Genomic DNA, 24,251 nt, shown 5'->3' with positions numbered 1-24,251 from the left:
GATCCGCGGGGAAGCAGAACACGAAAGGCGAAAGGTCAGCAAACAAAAGACAACCACACTCATCAAGTACTCGTCAAGTACCCTGCAGTCCAAGATGAGCAAGAGAATTACAGCAAGCGAAGTCGCAAAGCACACATCCCCAGACAGCGTAAGTTTTTAGCTTTTACATTGCGCAATTCAAATACAAACACTAACACCCAAAAGGCATGGGTCATCATCCAGGGCCAGGTGTTTGACGTGTCCAAGTTCCACGACTCGCACCCCGGCGGCGCAAAGATCCTGTTGCGTGCATGCGGCAAGGACGCCACCAAGCAGTTCAACAAGTTCCACAACGACAAAGTGCTCGCAAAGTACACACCCAAGCTCAAGATTGGCGACGTTTCGGAAGAGGCAAAGCTCTAGACTGCTCGCATCCGTAAATCATGGCTAAATGGATAAGCCGCATACGTCTCGTTCGTGTATAGAAGGCATAATATGCTTATCACTACTCATTGCTCATTGTTCATTGCTTCGGCGCATCTTGCAGCAGTTTGTCCAGCCCATCGAGCACATCCGTGAGGCGAGATGCATTCCCCACCTTGCGACGCATCTCTGCCAGAATCTTGTCAGCCTCGTACACTTCCTTGGCTGTAATGCTGACTTCCTCGGCGCATTGAATCGCTGTGCTCAACGCGACGAGGCCTCGGTAATGCACTTCCTCGTCACTCGCTTCGGAAAGAAGCAGCAAAAGAGACTCCAAGGCGCCCATGGCTATATCTGCGCGATCATGCTTCCGGCTGTAGACTGAAACATTGAGAAGGTATGTGATTTGGGCAAGCGTTGTGTTGCGGTTGTCTGGCCAGCTCAAGCCACCCGAGATGGCATCCGTTGCCCTTGCCTCAATGGCGTCCACCGCTTTTGTTGCCACATCGCTCACATAGGTATTGGCCAGTGTCCGATAAGCTAGCATTGCGTTGGTCTCGCGCGTCTTGTCTTTGGTAGACACGCCAGATGTGATTTCTGCAAACTCGAGCACGTCCATGATGAAGGACGCCGTCAGATTCGTTGCATGAGGAACAGCCAGTCGTATAAGGTCCAATGCCGGAAAGCGCTTTTCACGCGGCAGCTTCTTGGCTATCCGCAAAAGTGAAGCCATCTGTTCATTGCTCGGGCTGCTGGGCTCAAAGGTTGTCAGCACTTCGATTTGCATCTCAGTACAAAAGCTCTCAAGCTTCTTGAGTATCGATGCCGCGTTGCCGCTCACCATAGCCAGGTATTCTTGCTGCGCCACAGGTACAGACTCCTTCTTTGCCGTATCCTCCTGTTTGGGCACGCCGAGTGGAATGCCACCAGTATTGGTCTCGATAAATTTGACAATCTGTTGAAGGAATCCAGCGTCCAGCTCGTACTTGTCGATGAACTTCTGTGCAGCTTCGTAAGGATTTTGATCCGTATTGTAAGGGAGCTTGAGAGGAGGGACGCCTTCCGCAATGTCAACATCAAACACAAAGTCATATTCTTGACCTTTATAACCCACTCGTTGGGGTGTCGCCCCCATCACTTCGCCGACTTTGGTCCAAACGCCCCCTGACCACTGATGCGCTTCAACAATGCCTCCAGGAAGGCGAATCATCTTGATCTCTCCTTCCTTTCTGCCAGGTGTAGACAATGCTTCCAATCCTGGTAGATTATTCGGAATATTGGTAGTCTGTGCAGGGTTTTGAGATGCAGCGACACTTTCATCGAATGCTGTTTGCTCGTCCTTGGCAGCAAATCTCTCAGTGGCCGCTGTAAAGACGCGTACGACGCCGTCCGAGGTACCTGTCGCAATATCGCCATTCGACAAGCGTGTGACACACCAGACGGACACTGCGGGGTGCTTGATACTCTGTGCTTGCTGGCCATCCTTCCAGTGTCTCAAAGTGCCATCTTCGCCGACAGAGTAAATGTCGCCACCATCTGTCACTGCTAGACTGTAGATGAATGACTCGTGTCCTTCGAGCTGCTGCACGACATCGCCCTCGAATGAATGAAGACGGATGGTCGCATCATTGCCTGCAGACACAAAGCCAGCAGGATGAAGGGCAAGTGCTCGAACGCAGTCCTTGCCCGCAGGCAGATTCTTGATTTGCTTTCCATCCTTCCACAACCGAATTGTCCTGTCTGCTCCACCGGTTAAGATACCATGCGGGGTGTACAAGACTGCCCAGACTGCACCTTGATGGCCTTCGTATGTCTCCAGACAGACACCACTCTTCCAGAGCCTGACTGTACCGTCCCAGCTGCCACTAATGATGAGGCCATCAGGCCCCACAGCGAGTGCGCAAACATTGCTCGTATGCCCTACCAAAGTGTACATTGGCTCTGTCTGCCCTTGCTCAACCACATAGATGATTGAATCTTGGCCCCCAGAGATGATGAGCCTGCCATCTGTTGCGATTGAATTGACAAAGCCGTTGTGAAGCGCATGCTGGGTCAATTGGGTATTGCTTGCCTTGAGCCCCCATTCTCTGACTGTGCCGTCTCTAGAGCAGCTGTAAAGGCTGTCCCCAGACGCAGCGACACCACGCACATCCTGTGTATGCCCAGCGTAGGATCTACTCAGCTTCAGCATCCTGTCCTTGCTTTCGCTGTATTGGTCGGGGTCGTTACCATGACGCGTTGCTCAAATTTTGAAATCGCGACGACGAGCAATTTCACTTTCATCCACGACCTGCTCTCTAGGTTGGTTACGCAGCTACAGCGCTGGGTGGAAGGGGCCCAGCTTGATTTGTATCTATCTCATGACTCCAAGCTCACAAGCGATCGAAAAACCCATCTACATCTATGACATTCCCCAAGAGCTGCTAAAGACATTGAAACCGCTCACTCAGTCGCATATTTCTCAGATACACGCTGACGAGCACTACGATGACGCTGCTCTCACCGACTCTGACGAAGAAGAGGACCTGTCTGCTGTTCTACAGGTCAAAGCAAGTTTAGTGGATGATGCACCTGTACAGCCTACGAAAGGCTCACCTATCACTTGGGCCACTTCCTCTATTGTGCCGCCACCAACCAAGCTTGGCATCTATTCTACAATGTTACCAAGTGCAGACAGCTCAATAGCAAGTATACAGATGAGCAACACTTCGAAGCCAAGGTCAATCGCCATGTTCATGGTAGGAGGTGGTCACTTTGCAGGCGCCATCATTTCTCTCAATGGATCAACAGTTGCCAAGTGCAGCATCAAGGCAACCAAGGGATTTCATCGGTACACGACAAGACGAAAGCAAGGTGGCGCTCAGTCTGCCAATGATAATGCCAAAGGCGCTGCCAATTCAGCTGGTGCACAGATTCGACGTTACAATGAGATTGCGCTGAAGGAGGACATCGCCGGCTTGTTTCAAGAGTGGAAGGCGATGCTCGAGGATGTCGAGCTGATTTTGATCAGAGCAAGTGGTGCCGCAAGTAGAAAGTTGCTTCATGATGCAGGCTTGGCCAAGCAAGATCCAAGAGTCCGAGGCTTCCCAATCAATACGCGCAGAGCAACCCAGGCTGAAATCATCCGCAGCTTTCACATACTGACTCGCCTGCAACTCGGCTCAGTGCTGGATGATAAGGAAGAAGTCAAGCCAAGAGCAGCGCCGGCTCCCCTCCCCAAAGTTGTGGAAGAAATTCCTGATAAGCGCCTGGTGGGATTGACTGAGCGCTTGTTGCCTCTCATCAAACGCAACAAGATTCCTGCCATCAAGCAAATACTACAAGAGGAGAGTATGGATGCAACCAAATTTCTGCTCGAGCCTAAAAAGTCATTTGCGCATACACCCACATTGCTGCACTACGCTGCGAGTGCTGGCGCAGATGCCGTTGTTAAGTTACTGCTCGATCTCGGCGCGGATCCAACTCGGACCAATGCAGAGCAGCAAACACCTTTTGAAGTATCGAGTGGTAAAGGTACTCGGGATGCATTTCGATTGTGGCGCGGTGCTGGGCATGAAGCGACTTGCGACTGGGATGCTGCTCGTGTTCCTGCGGCTTTGACGTTTGAGCAAGTCAAGGCTCGCCAGGCGCGAGAGGCAGAAGAGCGCAGTGAGCAGGAGGCAATTGAGGCCACTCGTCGCGAGCAGGAGCTTGAGAGAATAAAGAAGGAGTCTGAGGCTGCTGAAGCCCAGCGTCAGGCTGCAGAAGGGAAAAGGCGTGGGCCGGGTCGATCATTGGCTTTAGGGGTATTGGGTCAGTCTACGAGCGCTGATTTGAACAATCTGACGCCGGAGATGAAGAAGAAGGTTGAGCGAGAGCGACGGGCGAGGGCTGCTGAGGCACGATTTGGCAAAAAGTAGCTCTCAGGCGTTGTGAGGCTGGGTGGGCTTGCTGGCATCTGACCCTGACGCTGCTTCTGACTCTGCCTCTTCTGATTTCCTGACATACACAGAAACATCCAGACCGGCCTCTTCAATCATGTGTGCTGTGTATTCCCACGGAACCTGAAAAACACCAGAGTTGAATTGACATGCGGCTAGGGTGACGTTCTTGTACATGGGTTCTTGCAGTTGTGCCTTGAGGTCCATCAGACAATGATAGGTAGTGACTAGAATCTTCTTTGGGGGGTCACATTGACGGCCTCCAGCGCGGCTTGTGAATAGACAGCCGATATATAAATTGGAGTCACTCGAGTCTTTGATGATACCCGTTGTGCCTAACAACTCTTCTCCATACCGCTCGCAATGTTTCACATAGGCTTTGTGTGCATCGCCGAAGCGATTCTTGAACTCAGCAGCGATGCCACTGCCCCAGAGACCCTCGCAGTTGCAGGCATGCAGCAGGATGACTGGCCTTGGGGCGGAGAATAGGTCGCCTTGGATGTATTTGATGGTCATTCGATTAGATGACTGTGCAGCAGGTAGAAGAGAGCTCAGCAAGGAACTCGACAGTCTGTGTCCTGTTCTAGCAGTAGTCCTTGGGCTTGGCCGTGTTCCTAGGCAGAGGCCAACAGTCACAATTCTACCTCTACGTCTGATACGCTTCCAGATAAGTGAGATAAGCCGCTCGTAGACTGGTAGACTGATAGACAGATGTTCATCCAGCCGCAGACCCGAGCCATGTTGCACTGATCCTTGCCCCGATGTCGCTCCAATGTTGCCCCTGAGAGCGACCACCACACCTCAACACCCACGCTCAAGCTCAAGCTCATCCTGTTCTCTTGTTATACTTCTTTCGTCGTCGTCTTCTTGAACGCTCCATACCTTGCTCACTCTCCTTCTCCCTCCTCCGCCATGAATGCAATCAACACAGACATCTTTGTGGGAGGTCTCGAAGCATACATCTCAGAGGAGAGTCTACACCGCTGCGCAGCACGCTACGGCTCAGTCAATCGCATCAGACTTCTTGCTCGTGGATGCGCTCTCATTACATTCGACACAGTCGACGGCCGCGACAGTGCGCTTCGTGGCATGATGGGGGCTGTTCTTTCTGGCAAGCGCATTCGAGTATCGCCATCCAGGCAACCACGCTTGCCACCCTTCGGACCTCGATACTCCGAAACCAGAAGCACAAGAACAGGTACTGTTGACCATACAAGAGACCAAGATCGATTTGCAAACACGTATCTCCATGACCATACTCCTGACAATCCTGTACGTGCTCGAGCTGCATCTACTAAGGGTACTGTAGCGCTCTACATGTCACAAGAAAAGCTAACATTGGGAGACGAAGGGAGCAGCCCAGACATAAACGGTCTAACGCCACCCGCATCAGCAGCAGGTAACATCTCGCAGCAGTACATGGATGACGGCATTTTACCGGTCACGCGGGAGCAGCTGGCACTCCTCTCGCTCGGAGACTTGGACGACTTGGCAGAACTGGTTGCTCTTGAGGTGCGAAACAGGCACAATGCAATGTTATCAGGTCAAGACAATGGCAACGGCAAGCGAAGACGAATGTTGATGGATGGCTGAATCCGCATGACATACATGATACTTTAGGTCGTTTGTTGTTGCTTGCGATGCGCATAAAACTCTTTCAACAAAGCAGCTTTCTCCTTGTAGCTCATTTCTGTGACCTTCAAGGCAAATTGCTCCGTGTCCTTGTATCCCTTGAATGCCGCCAGCTTGCCAAAGTGTCGTTGCAAGACATCCCGTGGAATCGTCCCAATCTGATGTCCTTGGCTGGCCTGCTCGTCTGCCCCATCTGCACGCCGATTCGCCCAGTCTGGATCATTTGCACGCGCAACTGCTCTGCTCTCCATACGCGCAGCAACATCTGACGACTCGAGTGCCTGCGCATTGCTCTGGATGTAGGCAATGTTGTTTGAGGTGATAGTCTGCATAGCAGTGCTCGAAATAGCCTTCTTGCGTGCTGGCTTATCGTCTTCAGCCAAGAGCTCTTCCAATTCAGCGCGTTCATCCTTGATGGGTCCATTAAGATCAGAAGATGGAATATCCGGCAGGTGAAACTCAGAGATGGACAAGTCGAGATCGAACCTGCGCTCAGCAACGGAAGTCTTCTTGAAGATATCACGCGTGACGTGGTTCTCGCCGTGATAGGTCAAAAGGTTCCTCAAGCCAAACAGCTCGCCATGCCTTTCCTTGTCGTCCATCACGCCAGTGAAGTAGCGCCGTTGATGTCCTTCATTGTACACAATGTCGGCAACTTGCTGCTTGTAAATCTGGCGTGCATAGATTAGCTCTTCAATGGTACCAACGGCAATGAGGCGATAGACCTCGACATCGCGGCGTTGGCCAATTCGATAGGCACGATCCATGGCTTGGAGATCTGACGAAGGGTTCCAGCTCGGCGAGTAGATGACCACCTTGTTCGCCGACTGCAGGTTAATGCCAACCGAGCCGACACCAGTGCTGATCAAGAAGAGGAACCTGTCACCGTTGCTGAATGCATCAACGGCAACGTCTCGTTCTTGAGCAGACATGCGTCCGTTGAGGACCTCGAAGGTATATCTTTCCATCTGCAGAAACGACTCGAGCATGTCGAGAAGGCGTACGGAGGATGAAAAGATAAGCACCTTGTTGGTTCCCTCAGCGTGCCACAAGCGAAGAAGCTTGCATAGAGTCAGCCACTTGCCGCAAAACGACTCATCGCGCTCATTCAAGTTGGCACCACGAGCAGCTAATGCCTGCCAAGTCCCAGGCAGAGCGATATCAAGCAGGTTCGTCTTGGCTGCGCGCCGTTCGGCCGAATCCTCGCTGGCAGGGAACAGCAGAGCCAAGTGTTGCGGTATCGTCCGCAGCAAGGTGATGTACAGGAACATCTTCTCCCTGACACTGACGCGAGTCTCAGAGCTTTCGTCACTGGCTTCCAGAGTCTGACAAAGACTTCGAACCTCGGTACTCTGTGCAATGCGATCGTATACTTCAGCTTGCGCTGTCGTCAAGGGGCAAAATAGAATGAGATCCGTTTTGTTTGGCAATTGATCAGCGAGGAGCGATTTGAGGCGACGGAGCATGATGCGCTGCATGACATCGCGTAATTGCATAGCTGCCTGGTCCCCTGCTGCCAGCTCGGCATTGGAACAATCCTGCCTTCGGGCTAACTTTATCGGTCTCGAATAGTTGCTCTCAAATGCTTTCTCAGAGTCAAACGTTTCAGGCCGGAGCCAAGACAAGAGGGAGAAGAGTTCAGAGAGCCGATTTTGAATAGGTGTTCCGGACAGCCCTATTCTGACATTCAAAGACTTGTCCATCTTGGAAAAGGCGCAACGAAGAGCTGATTTGAGGTTTTTGATGCAATGAAACTCATCAGCAATGACGAGATCCCAGGGGACTAGGTTAATTTGGTCACAATCGGATCTGTAACTTTCATAGGTCGCAAGCATGACCTCGAGACGCCCTTGCTTTGCTTGTGCAAGGGTGTCACCCCGGCCCGGGCCAGAGTAGGTACGCGTGTGCGTGTATGACCAAATGTCAAATTCTGCCAGCCAATTTGAGATCAATGACTTGGGACACAAGACAAGAACGCGTGGATGACGAAGAGACAAGTCTCTGCGGTCACGCATCAAAGACATGTCCTCTGGAAGAGCTTTTTTGCCAAAGATGGCATTCAAAAAGACAATACACTGTGCTGTCTTTCCGAGACCCATGTCATCGCCAAGAATGACGCCGGATTTGCTCTTGTACGCGTCGTAGAGAAACTGAACACCAACGAGCTGGTATTCTCTGAGCCATTTAGCCGTCTCAGCAGGAATGTAGATATCCTTGGCTTCGTCGAGAATCACATCTGACGCTTCATTGGGCGGCACACCTGTGAAATGAGGCTTTGCAGGGCCCAGTATTGAGACCACAGCGCTTGGATGGCGAGCAGCCATCTTTGACAATATCAGCACTGTGCATCAAGATCAGGTTTTAGATTTAGGAGTAGCTATGCTAAAGCAAAGGTGTGTACACAGTATATGCACAAGCGTAGGGGTAGGTTGTTGTATCGTCGTTGCTGGGTTAGGGAACGATCGGTGTTGGTTTCTGGCCGTCGGAAAGGCGGAAGGGACGGAATCTGGCCGCGTGAATTAAGCTGCGACTTTGACTTGGCAACTTGGCAACTTGGCGCCCAGGAATTGTCAGCGGCCTCTGGTCGGAAGATCTTCGAGCCGCGCCGCACCCGCGCAAGCACATGCATCTGTCGAAATAGCTACAGTAGATGCTGGTAGGCTTGGAAGGAGGGAGTTTATCAGTGTGGCTAGTTTGACTATGAGAACAGCACAGAGCCGCTTGGCCTTTGAATTTGGGTAATGATGCTGAGCTGGGCAGTGGGCATTCTATTGCCAAGTGTCGACGTCAGCAAAGGCCGGCGGCAAACAAATGGTCCGATGGCCGGCGATGGGCCGCCTCATGAGTCACATCAACACATGCGCAGGGGCCACTGGTCAGAGTGGTGCTGTGAGAGTGAGTGAGTATGAGTGTGAAGTAGGATGAGTATGAGAATAGTATAGAATGAGATGAGCGTGAGAGTGAGAATAGATATGAGAGTGAGAGTGAGAATGAGTATAGATGAGAATGAGCATAGATGAGTCATGGTGAGTGCGCTGTCAATGAAATCTGATGACTGAGCACAATTTGGATTCGGAATATTTTCTTGATTTCTAACCGATAACCACCACCAGCACACATAAGAGACATGAGGCCCCATCCGCCAGTCCACATACACCCTCACATCATGGAAGACATCTCAGTCATGCGCGCACTGCTCCTCCTCAGTGCCACACACAGGAAACTCAACCTAGAAGACTCCATCTACGACTCAAGCAGCCCACTCAAAGCAATCCAGCTCGCAGGCGTCGCAGGCAGGCTCAACGCACGCATCTACGCAGAAGAGACAGCAGGCGCACGCATACACACTGCAGCAGGCGCACGCTCACTGCGCAGCCCACTCTATGAATCCATCATCGCCGAGTCGGACGATGAGGAGGACTCGGACGCACACTGGACCGACCACGGTCTTGCGCAGATGAGCACTGCCATCGAGGTTGGCACGGGTCAGCGCGAGATCCCGAATCAAGTCATTGAGCTGCTGGATGAAGAGGAAAAGCCATTGAGGCACATTGACGAAGACTACGACGCACCAGATTACGAGATGGACGATGAGGCGTATGACGACGACATGCCCATGCTCTCACGTCAGACAAGCCATGTCTTTGGCGAATCATCCTCCTCATCATCATCTGCGTCAGACGACGACGAGCAAGAAGAAACAGAAGAGTCAGAAGAAGTGCACGCGAAAGTTGACGATGCCAAAGCGGAAGAGGAGCGTATCAAGCACACATTCTACATGTCTTGCAATGTACCGCCGTCAGCATTCCAATTGTCAGCGCATGGCGAACAAAAATACAGGCCAGCGATACTACAAGAATCGCCGCCGATGGCAGCCGCCATGGCCTGAGCCATCAGTCAAGCCTTTTGATGACCTCTTCTTTTCAGCGACAGCGTTCAAACATTTCACAATCTTCACGCCAACATTCATTTGTAATGACATAGCTTAGGGCTCGATGCCTGATCCCCATTCATATGTATATCCTCTCCTCCCCTCAGTTCTAGCTACCACCACTTGAGTGCTGCCACATGAAAATCATCATTCTCCCGGTGTCTTGTTTGCAAGTCGCGTTGTATATACGCAGCAAAGTCAGCAAAGAACACTTCAAACTCAAGAATGCTGGTGATTTCCTTCTTATCAACACCCTCACACCAGTCCAAATGACAGCGAACGAAGAGATAGCTGAACAATTTATCTGACAAGGCCGCCACACCATCAACAGGATCTCGTGCAGCAGCTTGCAGCCAGTGTCGCTGCATACTACCAAGCTTGACGACCGTTAGCAGCAAAGCCGTGATGTGAATAGCACACAACGCGAACGGATACCAGGGCCCTTCAATAGTCACTGCAGCGGTACCGGACTCCTTGATCATACGCGTCGCATAGATTGGGTGTGCTTGGCAAAAATGTGAGACATGGCGAAGGCCCAGCTTACCGGTCGCTCGAAAATCAGTACTTGGATCCTCCCCTTGAAATCCAAGTGCATCCCAGTGCTTACCGCGCGTCGCGTTGCTTCCTTGTGAGCCTGCATGGCGACTCGATGCAATTTGCAAATCACGCGCCATGGCTGCGAATATGTCGCAGTCTTCTCGCCAAGTCACCGTCTCGCCTGCCAAATCAATCAACCCGCGACATCCAGTATGTGCCGCGGAGATGGTCTCCATCATATGTGTAAAGTGGTTCATGGCTGACTGCCCTTGCATTTTGCTGGGTTCATAACAGCATTTATACCAGAGTCGACGACTGACCTCGTCCAATTTGATGTCACCCCCTGGTCTACAGAGAGAAGCGTACTCTGAAGACATGGCTGGGTCAGTAGACAGATCCAGCTCAGCTTCAAACAGCAATCGACCTCTCTCAAAAGCAAGCGCTTTGTCAAGAGGTTGGTCGTCTGAGACAGGTGGACCATGAGCCATGGCCCGCTGCAGCGCATTCTGCCGTGTCCAAAGTGCTTTGCATAGTGCAAACAGACGATACAGTCTGATCAAGGACCAGCAGACGCATGCATCTAGTGTAGAATGCGGGGCTTGGGTCGCAGCACGGTAGACTTGCTGCTGGAAAGAGTCCAAGAAGCTGAGCTTTCGCTGCATGTCTACAGCAGATGGATACATGTCAGCAGCTATGTAGTCTTGAGCATGGAGCAGTAGCTTTGGTAGACGGAGGGCTTATTGGCTCAAGCTTGAGCTGCTTCATTGTTTGGCTACAAGCACGTGGCAAGTTACATAAGCGCCCCTTTTAGCTACGACTACGGCCCAAAACGACAGGTCATAGACCAAGCTAAACTATCGCCTATGTTCAGCTACAGGACGCTCCTGATAGAACTCTTCTACTGCTCTTCTACTGCTTCTATACCAGAACCTGCTTATCACGTGTGTCGCAGAAACAGATCTATGGCTGGCTGTCGCTCTGCACCCGCATCGGGCATCCACAAGCGAGCAGCCGAGCGAGGGAAGCAGCAGCCAGCAGCACCGGGCGGGTGGGTCAAGTCCGCACGGTCAACGACTCAACGGCGTAAGTCACTTGCAGCTGTGTCACTACGACCAAAGCAAGAAGGCTGGCTATTCTTCAACTTCCACCAGGAAACCCTCACTACTCATCATTGTACAACAAATACATTCTACAGCTCGAGCGCACCCTCTAACGATCCGGTATGTCCGGCACAAAGCAAGTCCGCGATGCGCTGCCTTTCACCATACAGGCCTACACTTTCACGGGCGGAGAACTCGGTCTAAATGCAAAACGGCCGTGTCCCGGCAAGTCATACATCGACACAAATGAGATTATTGTTCGTGTTTATAACGCTACGATTGCTGAGGAAGCCGGCTTCTGTGGAGAAGTCATAGCGATCGGCGATTATGTCGACACCTACTCTATCGGTGACTATGTCTTTGGCGGCAAGCAAAAACCAGCACTGCAACCATATATCGTTGTCAAGCCGGAAGATCTGGCTGTACTCCCATCGAAGATGTCACCTGCCGCAGCTGCACGGCTCTATGCAGCGACGCCAGTCTATGCTGCGCTTCAAAACCTAGAGATGGGACAGCGCGTTGCTATCCTAGGCGATATGACTGGCTTTGCTGTTCAAATTGCAGTGCAAAAGAAGTGTATTGTAACGTCCAGTGAGCCGCACGATGTGGGCGAGACGGCGGTCATCGAAGAGGACAACTTCCTGGAATACCTCAGCCAACAGCCAGACCCGTTCGATGTGATTGTCGATGCAACAGGCGATTTGGACTTGTACGCTTACTGCGAGCAATTCACAACACGCGCCGCCGAGTACATCTCCATTAACCCCATCAACACAATTCAAGCAACAAAAGCCCAGCTGCTGCCTGCATTTCTCGGGGGTGGTACACGAAAGTTGACGGTGAGCAAACTACCAGTAGGCCAACACAAAGCAGACCTACTCAACACGCTCGCCAAGGAGGTACAGGAGGGCCGTTTACGTGTGCTTGACCAGCGTGTCGTTTCCTTTGAAGCAGTCTTGCAAGTCTACCCTGCCATCAGAGAAGTGACAGTCGTCAATGTCATCAAGCAAAGCGAGTTGACACCAGAAGAGCCAGAGGAGCCGGCACAACCAAAGAATAAGGGCAAAGCAAAAGCGGTGGCACCTTCGCCAAAGCCAAAACGCTCGCCAACTCAGAAACGCCGAGCACCAACGCAGATTGCTGAGCAGGCCGCTTCGCCGAATAAAAATTACTCTCCAAGGAAGCCCTCCCGACTCCAAGAATCCATCTTGGCAGACCAAGCCGGTGAAAGTAGCCCTGAGATGCGTGATGCTGGCTTCATGGGCGACGAGCAGCACAAGTCGCTGCACGCCCTGCAAAACGGCGCCGGTGACGATGAGATTGCGCAGACGGATTTGATTGATCATGCAACGCCACCGCGAAAGACCGATCGAACCGGTTGGCCCAGGCAGGCGACTCTCCAGGACGAGTACGAGCTGAGTGATTTGAAGCACCGACAAGGAACACTCCTATTCGATGCTGGAATCGAACACCAGGACCTTTCTACGGCGGAACTTTCACTTCCTGACCGGAGTGCCGAAGCCATTGATTATCCTGTCGATGAAGGTGATTCTGAGTATGAAGATATCGACGACGCAGATGATGAGGAAGAAGAGGCGGATACGTCTACCACCTTTAACAAGGTACAATACGCAGCGCAGCCAACTGCCCAAGACGACAAGGCTGCAGCGCTCAAGGAGGCTGAAGACAAGATTGCTGCGCTACAACGCCAGATTGAGATGCTCTCGCGCGTGGAAATTCCCGTCAAGCAACAAGTTACAGTACGCAAGTTGAGTAAAGAACGCCGCAAGAGCAAAGAATCTAGTCACGGCCGTTCGAGTAAAGAAGAAGAACGCCCGCACCACGGCTTGCTTGTAGACACTGAAGCAGCCCATGTCGCTGCTCACTCTCAAGTCAAGACGCCATCTCCGACTGCAACAAAGCACAAACGCAAAGACAGCAGACATCGCTCAAGCTCCGGCGAGGACACGGGCCATGCTGCAAATCCAGATGTCTTGGCCAACGAGTCTGAGGACGAAGAAGAATCGTCCAAGTTGATTAATTAGCATAGCGAACATTATACATATCAATATATATCAAGCCGTTGCCTTCATCTGTTGAACAATGGCCACTTCGTCGCGTAGCCACTCATCCTCCAGCAGCATGGCGACCGACCAGCGTTTTGTTCTGCTTCTAAGCAGATTTGAAACAATACGCTTGGCTCCATCCCAAGCCGCATCATACTCTCCTGGCTGCCGCAGCGTTACCCAACGCCACTCAATCCGGCAAATGCGATGCAACACCTTGCCCTTCATCCGATGTTCAAGACCCGGAATCACATCAAAGGGAAGCCGGCCCTCGAGCAAAGAGTAAAATAGGGCACCCAGTGCCCATGCATCCGTCTGCCGTCCGTCATATCGTTGACCCATGATGATTTCCGGTGCAGCGTAGTCTTCACTACCGCAGCGCGTGACTAGATCCGGTTCCTCCGGATCGATGAATCGAGCAAGGCCAAAGTCAGTGAGAGCTGTGAGTGGCGACTCAAAGGCTGTTCCTTGGGCAAGATGTTCGAGAATGCTTTCCTGCTTGTGCCGAATGAGCACATTCTCAAGCTTCAAGTCGCGGTGCACAATATTCCGCTCATGCAGATGACTGACTGCGACAACCAACTCTGCCATGATGCGTTTGACGAGTGACACATTCGTCATAGCTTCTCTGTGTTCTGCTGCAAGTGTGTACAAGTCCCCACCAGGATGATAGGGAAGCAAGAGCAGCGCCCGGTCTTGCATCATGCGATGACCCAAGAGACTCACGATCAGCGGGTGTCGTACTGTTTGTAGCAGCTCAATCTCTCGTTGAATGGTTGTGAGTAGCCTTGCTGGGTCAATATCCTTTGGTTGCAAATCAACAACCTTGAGTGCTGCCATCTGTACTTGCTGCGAGTCTTGTGCCTCGACAAGTTCGACTTTACTGAATGTGCCACCGCCCAAGGTCCGCAGACGACGATAACGTTTCAGAGTTGTGTCGCCTTCGAGTGCGATTTCGTACACTTCCTGCTCAATAGAGAGCAATTGTTGTGTGGCCACAGCTGGCTGAGCTACCTCCTGTTGAAGTTCTTTGAGCATCTCCGGTGCAATCTGGTGCACCGTACTCTGAGAGCGTTCTCGGCGAATACGGGGAATTTCAATTGCACTCAACGGTGTTTCACTCAGCTGCAATGAAACGCGACGGTCTTTGTCATCGTTGAACAAATGCGCCAGCGCTTTTGAGGACGGGAAGCGCGGTTTGGCACCTCCTGTCAGGGGCGATGATGGCCGTAAGGGGGTCTCTTTGCGGGCAAAATCAACAGCAGGTGACGGACTGTTTGGCAGACTACCATTGTGTTCCCGAGACGCCCAGGTCTTTGATCGACGACGAGCGAGTAAATGAGCACCAGGAGGGCCGGCGCTGACCATAGGTGAAGGCAATTGCTCAAGCTCACCAACATAGCTCAAATTCGGGCTACCGTTGACAAGCGCCGACAATGAGTCATTCGTCTCTGAGCGACGAATGGCGGCACCATCAGAGAGATGAAGCGCACCAAAGGATCCCTCCAGTGGAGTGCGAAAGGGCGAAGTCGGCGGAGCAAGCTTCTCCGGCGTGTCTTCGCGGTGAATTTGAATGACGAGCTTCGAGGGCTTGTTCACTGTAGGCCTTTTCTCAGTGTCTGCCATGGTGATAATGATGGAAGTTGCACTCGAGAAGGATTTGATGTGAAGAATGAAAGCAGGGCGCGTAGTAGGTTTTATACAAGCATTGGGGAGGCGACTTGAGACCCCAGATAGCCCAAAAGAAGCCAAGAGAGGATGTATGAGCCTGTGTGAGGTTCTATGAGCAGTGCAGAGCGCCCACAAGTGTGTTGTTGTTGCAAAATGACGTGGGATGCGTTTTGGTCGTTGCGCTCTGGACGCGTCGAAAATGAATCAGCACCAAAAGCAGCGACTTCACCTTGCTCCTGGTGTCGGAGTCCTGCTGCCTAGTAAGAGGCCTGCGGGCCATGCTGAAATTATACAGGCACAGAAAGCTATGGAACATATTCATCTTCCTCCGGCGCTGTCTGAGGCGCCGCAGTACTATTGCCTCGACTCATCAACTCGAGCATCGTCTCGTCCAAATCCATCTTTGACACTGGATCACCCGCTGATCCAGGCAAATCCTTATTCTGCGCTCCAGTGATTGACTTCATGACTGTGTCCAAATCGAACTCCTTCTCAGAGGGAGTCAGTGCTTCAGCTTGCGGCGGCTCCATTTCGGGGGTGGTCGAAGTCTGCTCAGGATACAGCGCTGCCGCATTGTCTATCTCGGTAGCACGTACCATGACTGCCGTGGACTGTTGAGCCAAGGCTTCGAGCTGGCTCCTGAGTGCGTCCAGACCGGATTGGTTGGCCGCTGCAAGCACATCCAATTCTCTGGCTACTTGCTCGCGGATCGCCACCAAGTTCGCCGACCCAGTTTTGGCTGCCTCTAGGGCATTCTGGAGCTGCCTGAGCTTTGTTTGCAGTACTCCTGGATTTGCTGGAAGGCCGTCTGTCATAACACTGTCGTAAATATGCTTTGCTGTGCTTGCAGAGAGTGATGCAGCTGCAGTCGCTGATGTGATGCGACGATATGCAAGTGACAGTGCTTCTAGCTCGGCGGGAACTGACTGCGCATTATTCTTGGCAGCGACTGGCGACTTGCGTCTGGTCTGTAGCCGTTGTGAAATCTCATCAATCACCTGCGGCGAAAAGACTGATCTTTGCCGCCACACGTCCACAACGCGCTTAAGTTTTTCTTGGATGCTGGTCGTAGATTGTCTAAAGACATGCTCCAGTGCATCTGGCATGACTTTACTAAGAGCTTCCGGATATTCTGGACGCTTCTTCGCCCGCGAAGTCTGAGCAACCTCATTCGCAAGGTATATCAAATTGAGCTTCCTGTTTGACGATGCTGTCTGTTAGCATCAATATAAGATGGCCGTGCCCATACCATCTCGCACAGCTTGATGCCAAATGTCGACAATCTGCGCAGCATTGCGCTTATAGAACATGACCCCTGCCTAGTCAGCGGCGTACTGATATGTTCGGAGGCAATCACATTGAGCTACAGAGACGATAGTCTCCTGTGTGGCATCTACTGCAGAAAGCTTTGCCTTGATGGTTTCTGCAGATGGCGCAGACATAGACAAAGATTAGAGCCACTAAGTACTAGGAGACTAAGGTATAACACTCTTCAAGGGGAGTACAAGACAGCTGATTTGAGTGCAGGTTGTCGGTTGTGGGTGTCGCGAATCTTCCTCTTCCGTCGCGCCTTCACTTGTCAACAACACAAAGCAGCGACATCAGGCGCGGCTCCAGAGATTGGCGCTGTGAACACGCTTGCGACGTGTTATTGATCTCACATCTTGCTCAGAGACTCGACTCTGGCTGTTGTATCCGGTCTTGGATCGTGGTGCTGCGTATCGGTGCGCCGACACCCCGAATATCGAAATCGCGATTTGGCGCTGGTAGCCCTTTTTACATCTTCTACAGCGCCTGATCAGCGGAACACGATACCAATCTAGGACGGCGAGGTCCTGCTGACAATGTCCAAATACTTGACGATAAAAAGACTGTCCGAGTACGACGATGTGTTGACCGACCATTTGATTGACAAAGTCTACTTCTGGCTCACCACGCACAAGTCTGATGCGGTATGCGTCTCTCAATCTCAGTCTTCATACTAATGATGCAGGATTATGTACCGAGCAAAGCGATACGACCGTCACAGATGGCAAGCTTGTTGCAAGGACATATCATTGGTGGGCCTAGACGATCGCGCGAAAAGATGCTGGCAGATGCGATCGAGGCATGTCTTCAGCTCAAATCAATACAAAAAGTCTACAACAAGCTGCGGCCGGAAGAACAGTCAGACTTTGTCTCTCATCTCAAACGCTATCTTAATATTTGGCGGATTGATGCAGAATTTGAGATCAACAGCACGGATCGATACTGCTCAAACAAGGCGGAATCTTGCATTTTAGCCTTGCAGCCTATTCATAAATACAAGGTACTTGCTCAGCTGAGTGGGACGATCGTTCCCATGACTGAGGAGGAAGAGGAAATGTACAAGGCAGACTTCAGTATCATCTGGTCTCACCGGATTCAGTCCATGTGCCTATTTCTCGGGCCTGCCCGTTTTGTCAACCACGACTGCGACCCCAACGCGACCTTTGTCATGGTCAACGGCAATATTGCAGTGGCAGCCATTCGCAATATTGAAATTGGCGAGGAAATTACCATCGCATACAGTCCAGACTATTTTGGGCCTGGCAATATTGACTGCAGATGTGCTTCATGCGAACGTACAGGCAAAGGATTTTATCGAAATGCTGAGCAACGTAATCGAGACTCAGCTGGCGCAGACGACGAAGCTGGAACGATCGACTCGCTTGCTGCGACAGTCCCCGTGGAATTGAGTTATTCTGCCTCGAAAAATAAGGCCCACATGAGTGGACCAAGCTCAATCTTGAATAATGTCGATGCGCAACGCAAGCTTGGAAACATGGCAAAGACTCTCGTGAACGACAGTGACGACGACGAGTCATTTCTGGAGGCCCTTGCACGCAAGCCTGACGAGGGCGACTCGGATCTCGAACGGGAAGGAAGAATATCAAGGCGCATTTCTCGGATCAGCACTATGCAACGCTTCTCCAATCTGGCAGAAGATGAAGTTTCTCACTCCACGAACGAAGATGTGGCATCGAATGCCAGTAAGGATTTCGATGGTGCAGATATTTCCCGGAAGTCGCTCAGACCAAGAAATGCAAAGCTCGATTACAATTTGAGGAAGCAATCTAAGCAGAGCATCCTACCTGGCTTGTATCGGCGGGCCTTCAAAAAGGATCCAAGCAAACACTACTGCAACATGTGCGACGAAGAAGCGCTCAAAAAGGATATGTTTGCCGAGAAAAGTGAGGAAGGCCTCGAAGTGCTCCTCTGTCGACGCTGTCGACGTCACACAAAGCTCTACGGCTCTCCTTGGCCCGAGAGAACCCCGCTGGTGTCACATCGCACTCGTGAAGGACTTGAAAAATTGGCCAGCCACGAACTAGCAGGTCGTTTGAGCACAAACACGCAAGTGCAGCGAACAAATTGGCAGACTGAGAATGGACGCTTGTCGATGCCTGGCATGGCCGGCAGGAAGCCCATGCTTCAGTCAATGCATGGCCTTGGCGATCAGATGCGTCAGACGAAGTTGCTTACAAGCACAGGCCCTGATAACACTCTGGCAAACAGTGCCGGCGAGTTCGCATGTCTGGAATGCTATGAGAGGCACCGCAAATGTCACAGGATGAAGCCTAATCAACCTCGTTGTGATAGTTGTGTGCGTCTCGATCGCGAGTGCTATCCTCGCTTCGAGTCGCAGACTCGTGGCGCAGAGAGCTCATCGCCTGAGCCTACTCTGACAATATATCACAACCGCTCGACAGTTGGCAACAATGCCTCTCCCCGTGCATTTGGCAGTGCCAACTTTATTCAAACCAAGCCTGCCTTCATGACGTTTGTAAGTCGCCTCGATCGTTATACCAACAAGCTCGTCAATCGGCAGGCGCAGGTCAGGGTTGATTTGGCTGCTCAGCACGAACAAGACAAGCTGGCAAGTTTGCCGCCTGAAGCAAGGAGAAAGGGAATGCACGGCGACTTTGGCAAGGCTGGCTCATGGTACTATGTTGAGGTCCCAGCGTCTGGCGATGACGATATTCCGGTGTTGACACAATCTCGTCTTCGTTCGCGCGAGCAACGGAAGGGCAGTTCTCAACGCGGAGACTGTGGCAGAAAGCACAATTTTGTGACCCCAGATACAAGCGATGAGGAGTTTGGCAGAATGATAGAGACTGCGAAGCGAATCACAGCGCCCTACCATTCACGTCAGCTTACTGCGCCGCGGGTCAAGTCGCCTGCTATCAAGCCTAAAGAAGAAAGGGTCTCAGTGAAGCGCAAACGTGAGGACAGCGCGGATCACAGTCGGTCAGTAAGGCGCCGAGAAAGTGGCGCGAGCTCGGTAACATCCGTCGTGTCAGCTCAACGTGATTTCAAGCCCGGAACCTCTGGACGAGGACGCTACTTTTATGTGCCTGTGGACAGCGAAGAGGATGAGAGACAGAGCACTCCTGTGGTTTTTGATGATCGGTTGTCGCGTCCCAGATCGTATAGAACTGGATCATACAAGGAATAGATTGAAGCGATCAGCTTGGCTTAACTTCTGCACAATACCTTTATAGGCAGTAGTATATACCTAATTTTGACCTTGCGTCAAAAGGGCCCAGCTGTCTACTAGACATTGCATACATACCTACACGAGAACGGGAACAGGTCGTTACGCGGCTGCGTTCCTAAACTTCTTCCATCCTTCAAAGTCGATCAGCGCTTGCATACAGCCCCATTCAAACACCTTGCGTTCGAGCCAGACAAGCGACACCGGCTTCGTCAAGAAATCATTGCATCCTGCAGCGAGCGCTTCATGCCTGTCGCTTTGGAGAGAGGAAGCTGTCAGCGCCACAATAATGACGGGGCTGCGCAGCTGCACAGCAGGCAAAAGATCCGCTTCGTCGGTAATACTGGCAACTGTCTCCTTCTTTGAAAAGACGCCGATATTGTTGATGCGTTCCAGCCGCCGGATCTCCTTCGTGGCTTCGATACCACTCATGATCGGCATCTGAATGTCCATGAGCACGAGATGGATGCCGCCCATCTTCCACTTGTCTACCGCTTCTCTTCCATTCTTTGCAGTCAAGCACCGGATCTTGCGTTTCTTCATGAAGGTCTCGAGAATCTTTTGATTGATCATGTTGTCTTCCACCACGAGTACCACAATGGGAGGGACGACACCTTCAAGCAGACCGCCTGGTCCAAAGAGACCCGGTCCGGCTGGTGCCTCCTTTTTCAACTTGACAGACTTGTCGACTTTTGCTACCGAATGCGTAGAACTGTGCGTTGATGCTGCAGGCGATACAATATTGAGCTTCGAAGCGGTATGTGTTCGACCGAGACTGGGCCTCGGTGGCCGTGATTTCGGTTCGTTACTGCTTGCTGATGTGTCACGGCGCATACGACCAGGTGCAGGACTACCATGATTACCTGCATCGATACCTGCCGCATTAGCTGCTGCCTCCTCTAGTAACTGTGAAGGCTGCAATTGTCCTGCTGCAGATAATTCATCTGTAGACAAAGGCACAATCGACGGACTGACCGATCGATCGTCTCCAGCACCCAAAAGAACAAGAGGCGGAGGCGGTGGTATTTGCGGGTCTGGCTGGTGCGTTGTAGCCATAGGCGTCGTGTCCCCGTCATTGTGCGAAGAGTGTCGCCTACTGCCGATACTGTGCTGTGAGCCTGTTTGTGATCCTGCATTGGACGGTCGAGGTGATTGCCTATATGCTGCAGTACGCATTGCAGAGCTCATCTGTAGGGGTGGTGCAGGCCTCACGGACCCTTCGTGCACATTATTAGATCCCGGGCTGCGCTGATGACTCGTGGCCGATAATGAGCGAGCCGACTGATGCGGATTGTACATATTTGCATTGTACTGTTGTCCAGGTTGAGCTTGTTGCTGCTGCGCTGATTGACCTGTCGAATTGGTCAACGGCGGAGTCTCTGGAAAGTACTCAAAGTCGCGCATGTCATGTGTCAGTAGACCCAGCGTTCCAGAGAGCGGACTGTGTCGCATAGGCCCACTGACATAAGGCGAGGCATGCGCTTGTGAATCTGTAGTTAGTATTGCTCTTTGTCAAGGCGATATCGTACTTGATGGTACTTGAATGACTAATGCATCTTCAACGCGTTGACCACTCGGGAAGTATGTCTTGACAACAAGATCGACGCTCGTATCTACAGCAAGCGCTTTAGTCTCTGTGATGTTTGGCTTTGTCGAGGACGGCAGCGCGACACAGATGCTGACGTCGGGTGCATCATAGGACCTCGCCAGCGCGACCGGATACTTGCGAAAGACAGCATCCTTCAAGTCATCGACCAAATCGTCCCCTTGGAGCTGGATGGAAGCAGGAGTACCATTAACGCCGCGCTTGACCCAAAGCCGACGCATGACTTGATGTGTGAATACCTTTAGCCGCCTGGTCCGCGACTATTGTGCGCCAAAAACGAGGTTTCTCGAAGCAGCTATCCTGTGCGATCTTCCCTTGCTCGGGCCGCTACCTCCTGCTCACCCTTTGACCCTTCTCAGGCGGTCGATGCTTGTGTGTCTGTGGCGGCCTTGTGAGTTGCTGTTGGACTCTTCCTCCAAGATCTGAATCTCGGATCTCTGCTGCTGACCAGCTGCCAGCGACCACCATCTGCCAAGCGAGCAAGCTACTCTCGGGCGAGCTAGTGCTACTAGAAGCTAGCTAGAATAGACTACGACACTCGGGAGGCCCAATACGGCCCTCGAATGCGCAGCGAGGATGGCTCGCGCCAAAGTCTGCTGAGAAGCTCACAAGATGATGCTGCTGAAATAGACGCCGACCAGCTGGATGACTCGGCCGGTGCGCCGCTGCTTGATGATGCTCAATCATCACCTGAACTACCAGCATGGGACGGCAAATCAGCTATTGCTTTTGCGCTCCTGGGCGCAGGTATGCTCTGGCCCTTCAATGCCTTCATTACTGCAAACGCCTATTTCAGCAAGCTGTTTTCTCATGATCCCTGGCTCCTCAAGCACTTTAGTTCCTCCATCACCTTCCTCTTCACGCTGATGAATCTCGTGAGTGTTTTTCACACAACGGCCACCGTCAAGAGCGGAAATGCACACAAAAGGATACGCTATTCAACCTTGACTCTTTGTGTTGTCCTTGCGCTGCTTGCTATTTTGAGCACGCTTAAGATCCCTGCAAGGGTCTACTTTGGCTTGATGCTGCTTCTTGTCGCTATATGCGGCTCAATGATTGGCGCCTTGCAGAATGGTACAGCAAATCTCACTTTCTTCCAGTCTAACATTAGGCACATTTGGCATTGTTGGTCAGTATGGAAGTGGCTACGTCCCATACATCATGATTGGTCAGGCCGTCGCAGGTGTTACACCGGCTGTCTTGACCCTGCTTGTAGATGCAGTAGCAGATCAACGCAGCAAGAAGGCAGCCATGCAACGAGCCTTCTCGTACTTTTTGTCATCTAGCCTGATTCTTGCTTCAGCCCACTTTGGTAAGTTGAGAGTATTCGCTGAAGTCTGACTAACTTAGCCCACCTGTATCTGGTATCTCGTCAAGGCTCATCAATGGCAGTCAAAAGTGATGCTGACCACGCACAACCACTCGCAGATGCCAGACGCATCCTTCGAACGAGCTATCCGTGGGCGGTCTTTACTGTCTTTGCAGTAAGTCTCAGTGTTTTTCCAGCAGTCACTGCAACGGTGTCGTCTGTCACTCCCGTCAAACGCGATTTGACCATTGCGCTCGGATTTGTGCTCTGGAACACAGGTGATCTCCTTGGACGCATTCTGAGCGGTTTAACGGTGTTCAGCATCAAAAATGGCAGGATGCTTTTGGTTATGTCCGTGGCTAGATTGGTGTTTGTGCCAGGCTTGTACCTGTGCAACGTCGGGGGTCAAGGCGCAGTCATCTCAAGCAACACCTTTTTCCTTGCTTATATGCTGCTCTTTGGTCTGACAAACGGCTACGTGGCTTCTTTATGCATGGGCGGTGCTATTGAAAATGCTAAAGACGAGGACAAGGATACGATGGGTGCAGTCATGTCACTGATGCTGTGCCTTGGTCTTTTGGTAGGCAGCTTGCTCAGCTTTCTCGCACCAGTATGAAGCCTCGTCATATCCGCTCTGACTTTTCTCACCACATGTTGCATACTATGTGCGTGCCCTTCTTGGCGTACTGGTCGTGGCGGTCAGTGGGCGTGGTCTGTGCTGCCCCTGGGTTGTGGTCTGTGTGCAACGAAGCTACAAAAGCAACACCACAGACAGGAGTCCATACTCCAAGGACACCCAGGACACCCAGGACTACACAGTACAGAGACACATCATGCTCTCCCTTTCTACTCTCATTTGCGCTACGCTGCTCTCCCTCGCTGCAGGTCAAACAACTACTGCACCCACACGCGATCCTGCCGCCGAGAGTGAGTCTGCCCGTCGCTCCATAGATCCTCCTTGCTAACACACACGCTCAAGTCAACGCAGCAATTGCAGCACAGTCATCCGCAGAAGCTGCCATCATTGCGCTTCGTTCACAAGGTCTCAGTGACAACTCTGCTGCCGTACAGTCGCTCCTCCAGCTGCAAACAAGCATCATTGTCAGTGGTCTCCATCTAGGCTCACAGACTGTTGCTGGTGTGACGGGTGCTGCAACGCTCAACCCAGCTGCACCTACACAGACTCCCTCAGTGGTATGGAACTCAAGACATCAAGCAGGCACACGCTAACACAAAGACTGATGCAACCACTTCTATGACCATTCAAGCTGCTGGTCCGTTCTCCAACGTCTCTTCTGCTGTCACTGTAGCTGCCTCTGGTGCCAGTGCAGTGCGTACTATCACCTCGCCAGCTGCGAGTGGCTCTCTGCGTCCCTTCCTCAGTCTCCTCCCGCCAGCATCGCGCGCGTCAGGATCCGCGTCTGCATTCAGCTCAGAGACTTCTTCATCAGGTGCAACAGGTCTCGCAAGTGGACAGCAAGTCGTGAGCGGTCTCGTTGCCTTATCGGCACTCGCTATCGGTGCTCTCTTGGTTCTCTAGTTCATTGTCAGTGACCTTGTT

General features: G+C 52.0%; 15 protein-coding genes across 15 annotated transcripts; 7 read left to right on the top strand and 8 right to left on the bottom strand.

The window, feature by feature from the left end:
• Positions 1–67: 67 nt before the first annotated feature.
• BCR37DRAFT_378158 (WD40-repeat-containing domain protein) lies at positions 68–2,633 on the bottom strand. Its single transcript, XM_040868983.1, has 2 exons — positions 205–2,633; positions 68–148 (listed from the first exon to the last, which is right to left on the bottom strand). Exon 1 carries the CDS (start codon positions 2,591–2,593, stop codon positions 503–505), a length of 2,091 nt encoding a protein of 696 aa, XP_040726884.1. The 5' UTR covers positions 2,594–2,633; the 3' UTR covers positions 68–148; positions 205–502.
• BCR37DRAFT_391783 (cytochrome b5) lies at positions 95–402 on the top strand (the record flags this gene model as incomplete). The annotated part of the gene is made up of 2 exons (XM_040871047.1): positions 95–148; positions 205–402. 2 exons carry the CDS (start codon positions 95–97, stop codon positions 400–402), a joined length of 252 nt encoding a protein of 83 aa, XP_040726885.1.
• Positions 2,634–2,672: 39 nt separating the features above from the next.
• On the top strand, positions 2,673–4,592 carry BCR37DRAFT_378157 (uncharacterized protein). Its single transcript, XM_040868982.1, has one exon. It carries the CDS (start codon positions 2,763–2,765, stop codon positions 4,299–4,301), a length of 1,539 nt encoding a protein of 512 aa, XP_040726883.1. The 5' UTR covers positions 2,673–2,762; the 3' UTR covers positions 4,302–4,592.
• Positions 4,305–4,838, bottom strand: BCR37DRAFT_345353 (uncharacterized protein; the record flags this gene model as incomplete). Its single annotated transcript, XM_040867618.1, has 1 exon — positions 4,305–4,838. The coding sequence occupies one exon, from the start codon at positions 4,836–4,838 to the stop codon at positions 4,305–4,307; it is 534 nt and encodes a 177-aa protein (XP_040726882.1).
• Positions 4,839–5,062: 224 nt separating this feature from the next.
• Positions 5,063–5,992, top strand: BCR37DRAFT_378155 (uncharacterized protein). Its single transcript, XM_040868981.1, has one exon. It carries the CDS (start codon positions 5,235–5,237, stop codon positions 5,913–5,915), a length of 681 nt encoding a protein of 226 aa, XP_040726881.1. The 5' UTR covers positions 5,063–5,234; the 3' UTR covers positions 5,916–5,992.
• Positions 5,816–8,680, bottom strand: BCR37DRAFT_258000 (P-loop containing nucleoside triphosphate hydrolase protein). Its single transcript, XM_040866702.1, has one exon. It carries the CDS (start codon positions 8,276–8,278, stop codon positions 5,939–5,941), a length of 2,340 nt encoding a protein of 779 aa, XP_040726880.1. The 5' UTR covers positions 8,279–8,680; the 3' UTR covers positions 5,816–5,938.
• On the bottom strand, positions 8,503–8,981 carry BCR37DRAFT_378152 (uncharacterized protein; the record flags this gene model as incomplete). Its single annotated transcript, XM_040868980.1, has 1 exon — positions 8,503–8,981. A coding segment is annotated over one exon (176 nt), but the record flags the coding sequence as incomplete, so codon positions are not given.
• Positions 8,680–9,920, top strand: BCR37DRAFT_257914 (uncharacterized protein). Its single transcript, XM_040866698.1, has one exon. It carries the CDS (start codon positions 9,082–9,084, stop codon positions 9,841–9,843), a length of 762 nt encoding a protein of 253 aa, XP_040726878.1. The 5' UTR covers positions 8,680–9,081; the 3' UTR covers positions 9,844–9,920.
• A 78-nt stretch (positions 9,921–9,998) lies between these two features.
• BCR37DRAFT_344836 (ELMO/CED-12 family-domain-containing protein) lies at positions 9,999–10,559 on the bottom strand (the record flags this gene model as incomplete). The annotated part of the gene is made up of 1 exon (XM_040867588.1): positions 9,999–10,559. The coding sequence occupies one exon, from the start codon at positions 10,557–10,559 to the stop codon at positions 9,999–10,001; it is 561 nt and encodes a 186-aa protein (XP_040726877.1).
• A 1,085-nt stretch (positions 10,560–11,644) lies between these two features.
• Positions 11,645–13,567, top strand: BCR37DRAFT_391776 (uncharacterized protein; the record flags this gene model as incomplete). Its single annotated transcript, XM_040871046.1, has 1 exon — positions 11,645–13,567. One exon carries the CDS (start codon positions 11,645–11,647, stop codon positions 13,565–13,567), a length of 1,923 nt encoding a protein of 640 aa, XP_040726876.1.
• A 78-nt stretch (positions 13,568–13,645) lies between these two features.
• BCR37DRAFT_340785 (kinase-like domain-containing protein) lies at positions 13,646–14,500 on the bottom strand (the record flags this gene model as incomplete). Its single annotated transcript, XM_040867376.1, has 1 exon — positions 13,646–14,500. A coding segment is annotated over one exon (855 nt), but the record flags the coding sequence as incomplete, so codon positions are not given.
• Positions 14,501–15,389: 889 nt separating this feature from the next.
• On the bottom strand, positions 15,390–16,825 carry BCR37DRAFT_257943 (RNA polymerase II-binding domain-containing protein). The gene is made up of 3 exons (XM_040866701.1): positions 16,617–16,825; positions 16,509–16,574; positions 15,390–16,469 (listed from the first exon to the last, which is right to left on the bottom strand). The coding sequence occupies exons 1-3, from the start codon at positions 16,699–16,701 to the stop codon at positions 15,565–15,567; spliced, it is 1,056 nt and encodes a 351-aa protein (XP_040726874.1). The 5' UTR covers positions 16,702–16,825; the 3' UTR covers positions 15,390–15,564.
• Position 16,826: 1 nt separating this feature from the next.
• BCR37DRAFT_258006 (uncharacterized protein) lies at positions 16,827–19,807 on the top strand. The gene is made up of 2 exons (XM_040866703.1): positions 16,827–17,211; positions 17,253–19,807. The coding sequence occupies exons 1-2, from the start codon at positions 17,104–17,106 to the stop codon at positions 19,734–19,736; spliced, it is 2,592 nt and encodes an 863-aa protein (XP_040726873.1). The 5' UTR covers positions 16,827–17,103; the 3' UTR covers positions 19,737–19,807.
• On the bottom strand, positions 19,766–21,783 carry BCR37DRAFT_355999 (uncharacterized protein). The gene is made up of 2 exons (XM_040868193.1): positions 21,305–21,783; positions 19,766–21,265 (listed from the first exon to the last, which is right to left on the bottom strand). The coding sequence occupies exons 1-2, from the start codon at positions 21,600–21,602 to the stop codon at positions 19,878–19,880; spliced, it is 1,686 nt and encodes a 561-aa protein (XP_040726872.1). The 5' UTR covers positions 21,603–21,783; the 3' UTR covers positions 19,766–19,877.
• On the top strand, positions 21,694–24,230 carry BCR37DRAFT_412660 (nucleoside transporter-domain-containing protein; the record flags this gene model as incomplete). The annotated part of the gene is made up of 7 exons (XM_040872230.1): positions 21,694–22,455; positions 22,493–22,693; positions 22,732–23,242; positions 23,275–23,424; positions 23,466–23,617; positions 23,670–23,884; positions 23,910–24,230. Exons 1-7 carry the CDS (start codon positions 21,945–21,947, stop codon positions 24,228–24,230), a joined length of 2,061 nt encoding a protein of 686 aa, XP_040726871.1. The 5' UTR covers positions 21,694–21,944.
• Between the last annotated feature and the right edge of the window lie 21 nt (positions 24,231–24,251).

This window comes from Protomyces lactucae-debilis (assembly GCF_002105105.1).
Source record: "Protomyces lactucae-debilis strain 12-1054 chromosome Unknown BCR37scaffold_5, whole genome shotgun sequence".
In the NCBI taxonomy this organism is placed as follows: Eukaryota; Fungi; Ascomycota; class Taphrinomycetes; order Taphrinales; family Protomycetaceae; genus Protomyces; species Protomyces lactucae-debilis.
Note: the sequence above shows the minus strand (reverse complement) of the source record. Positions and strands in the feature narration are given on the sequence as shown.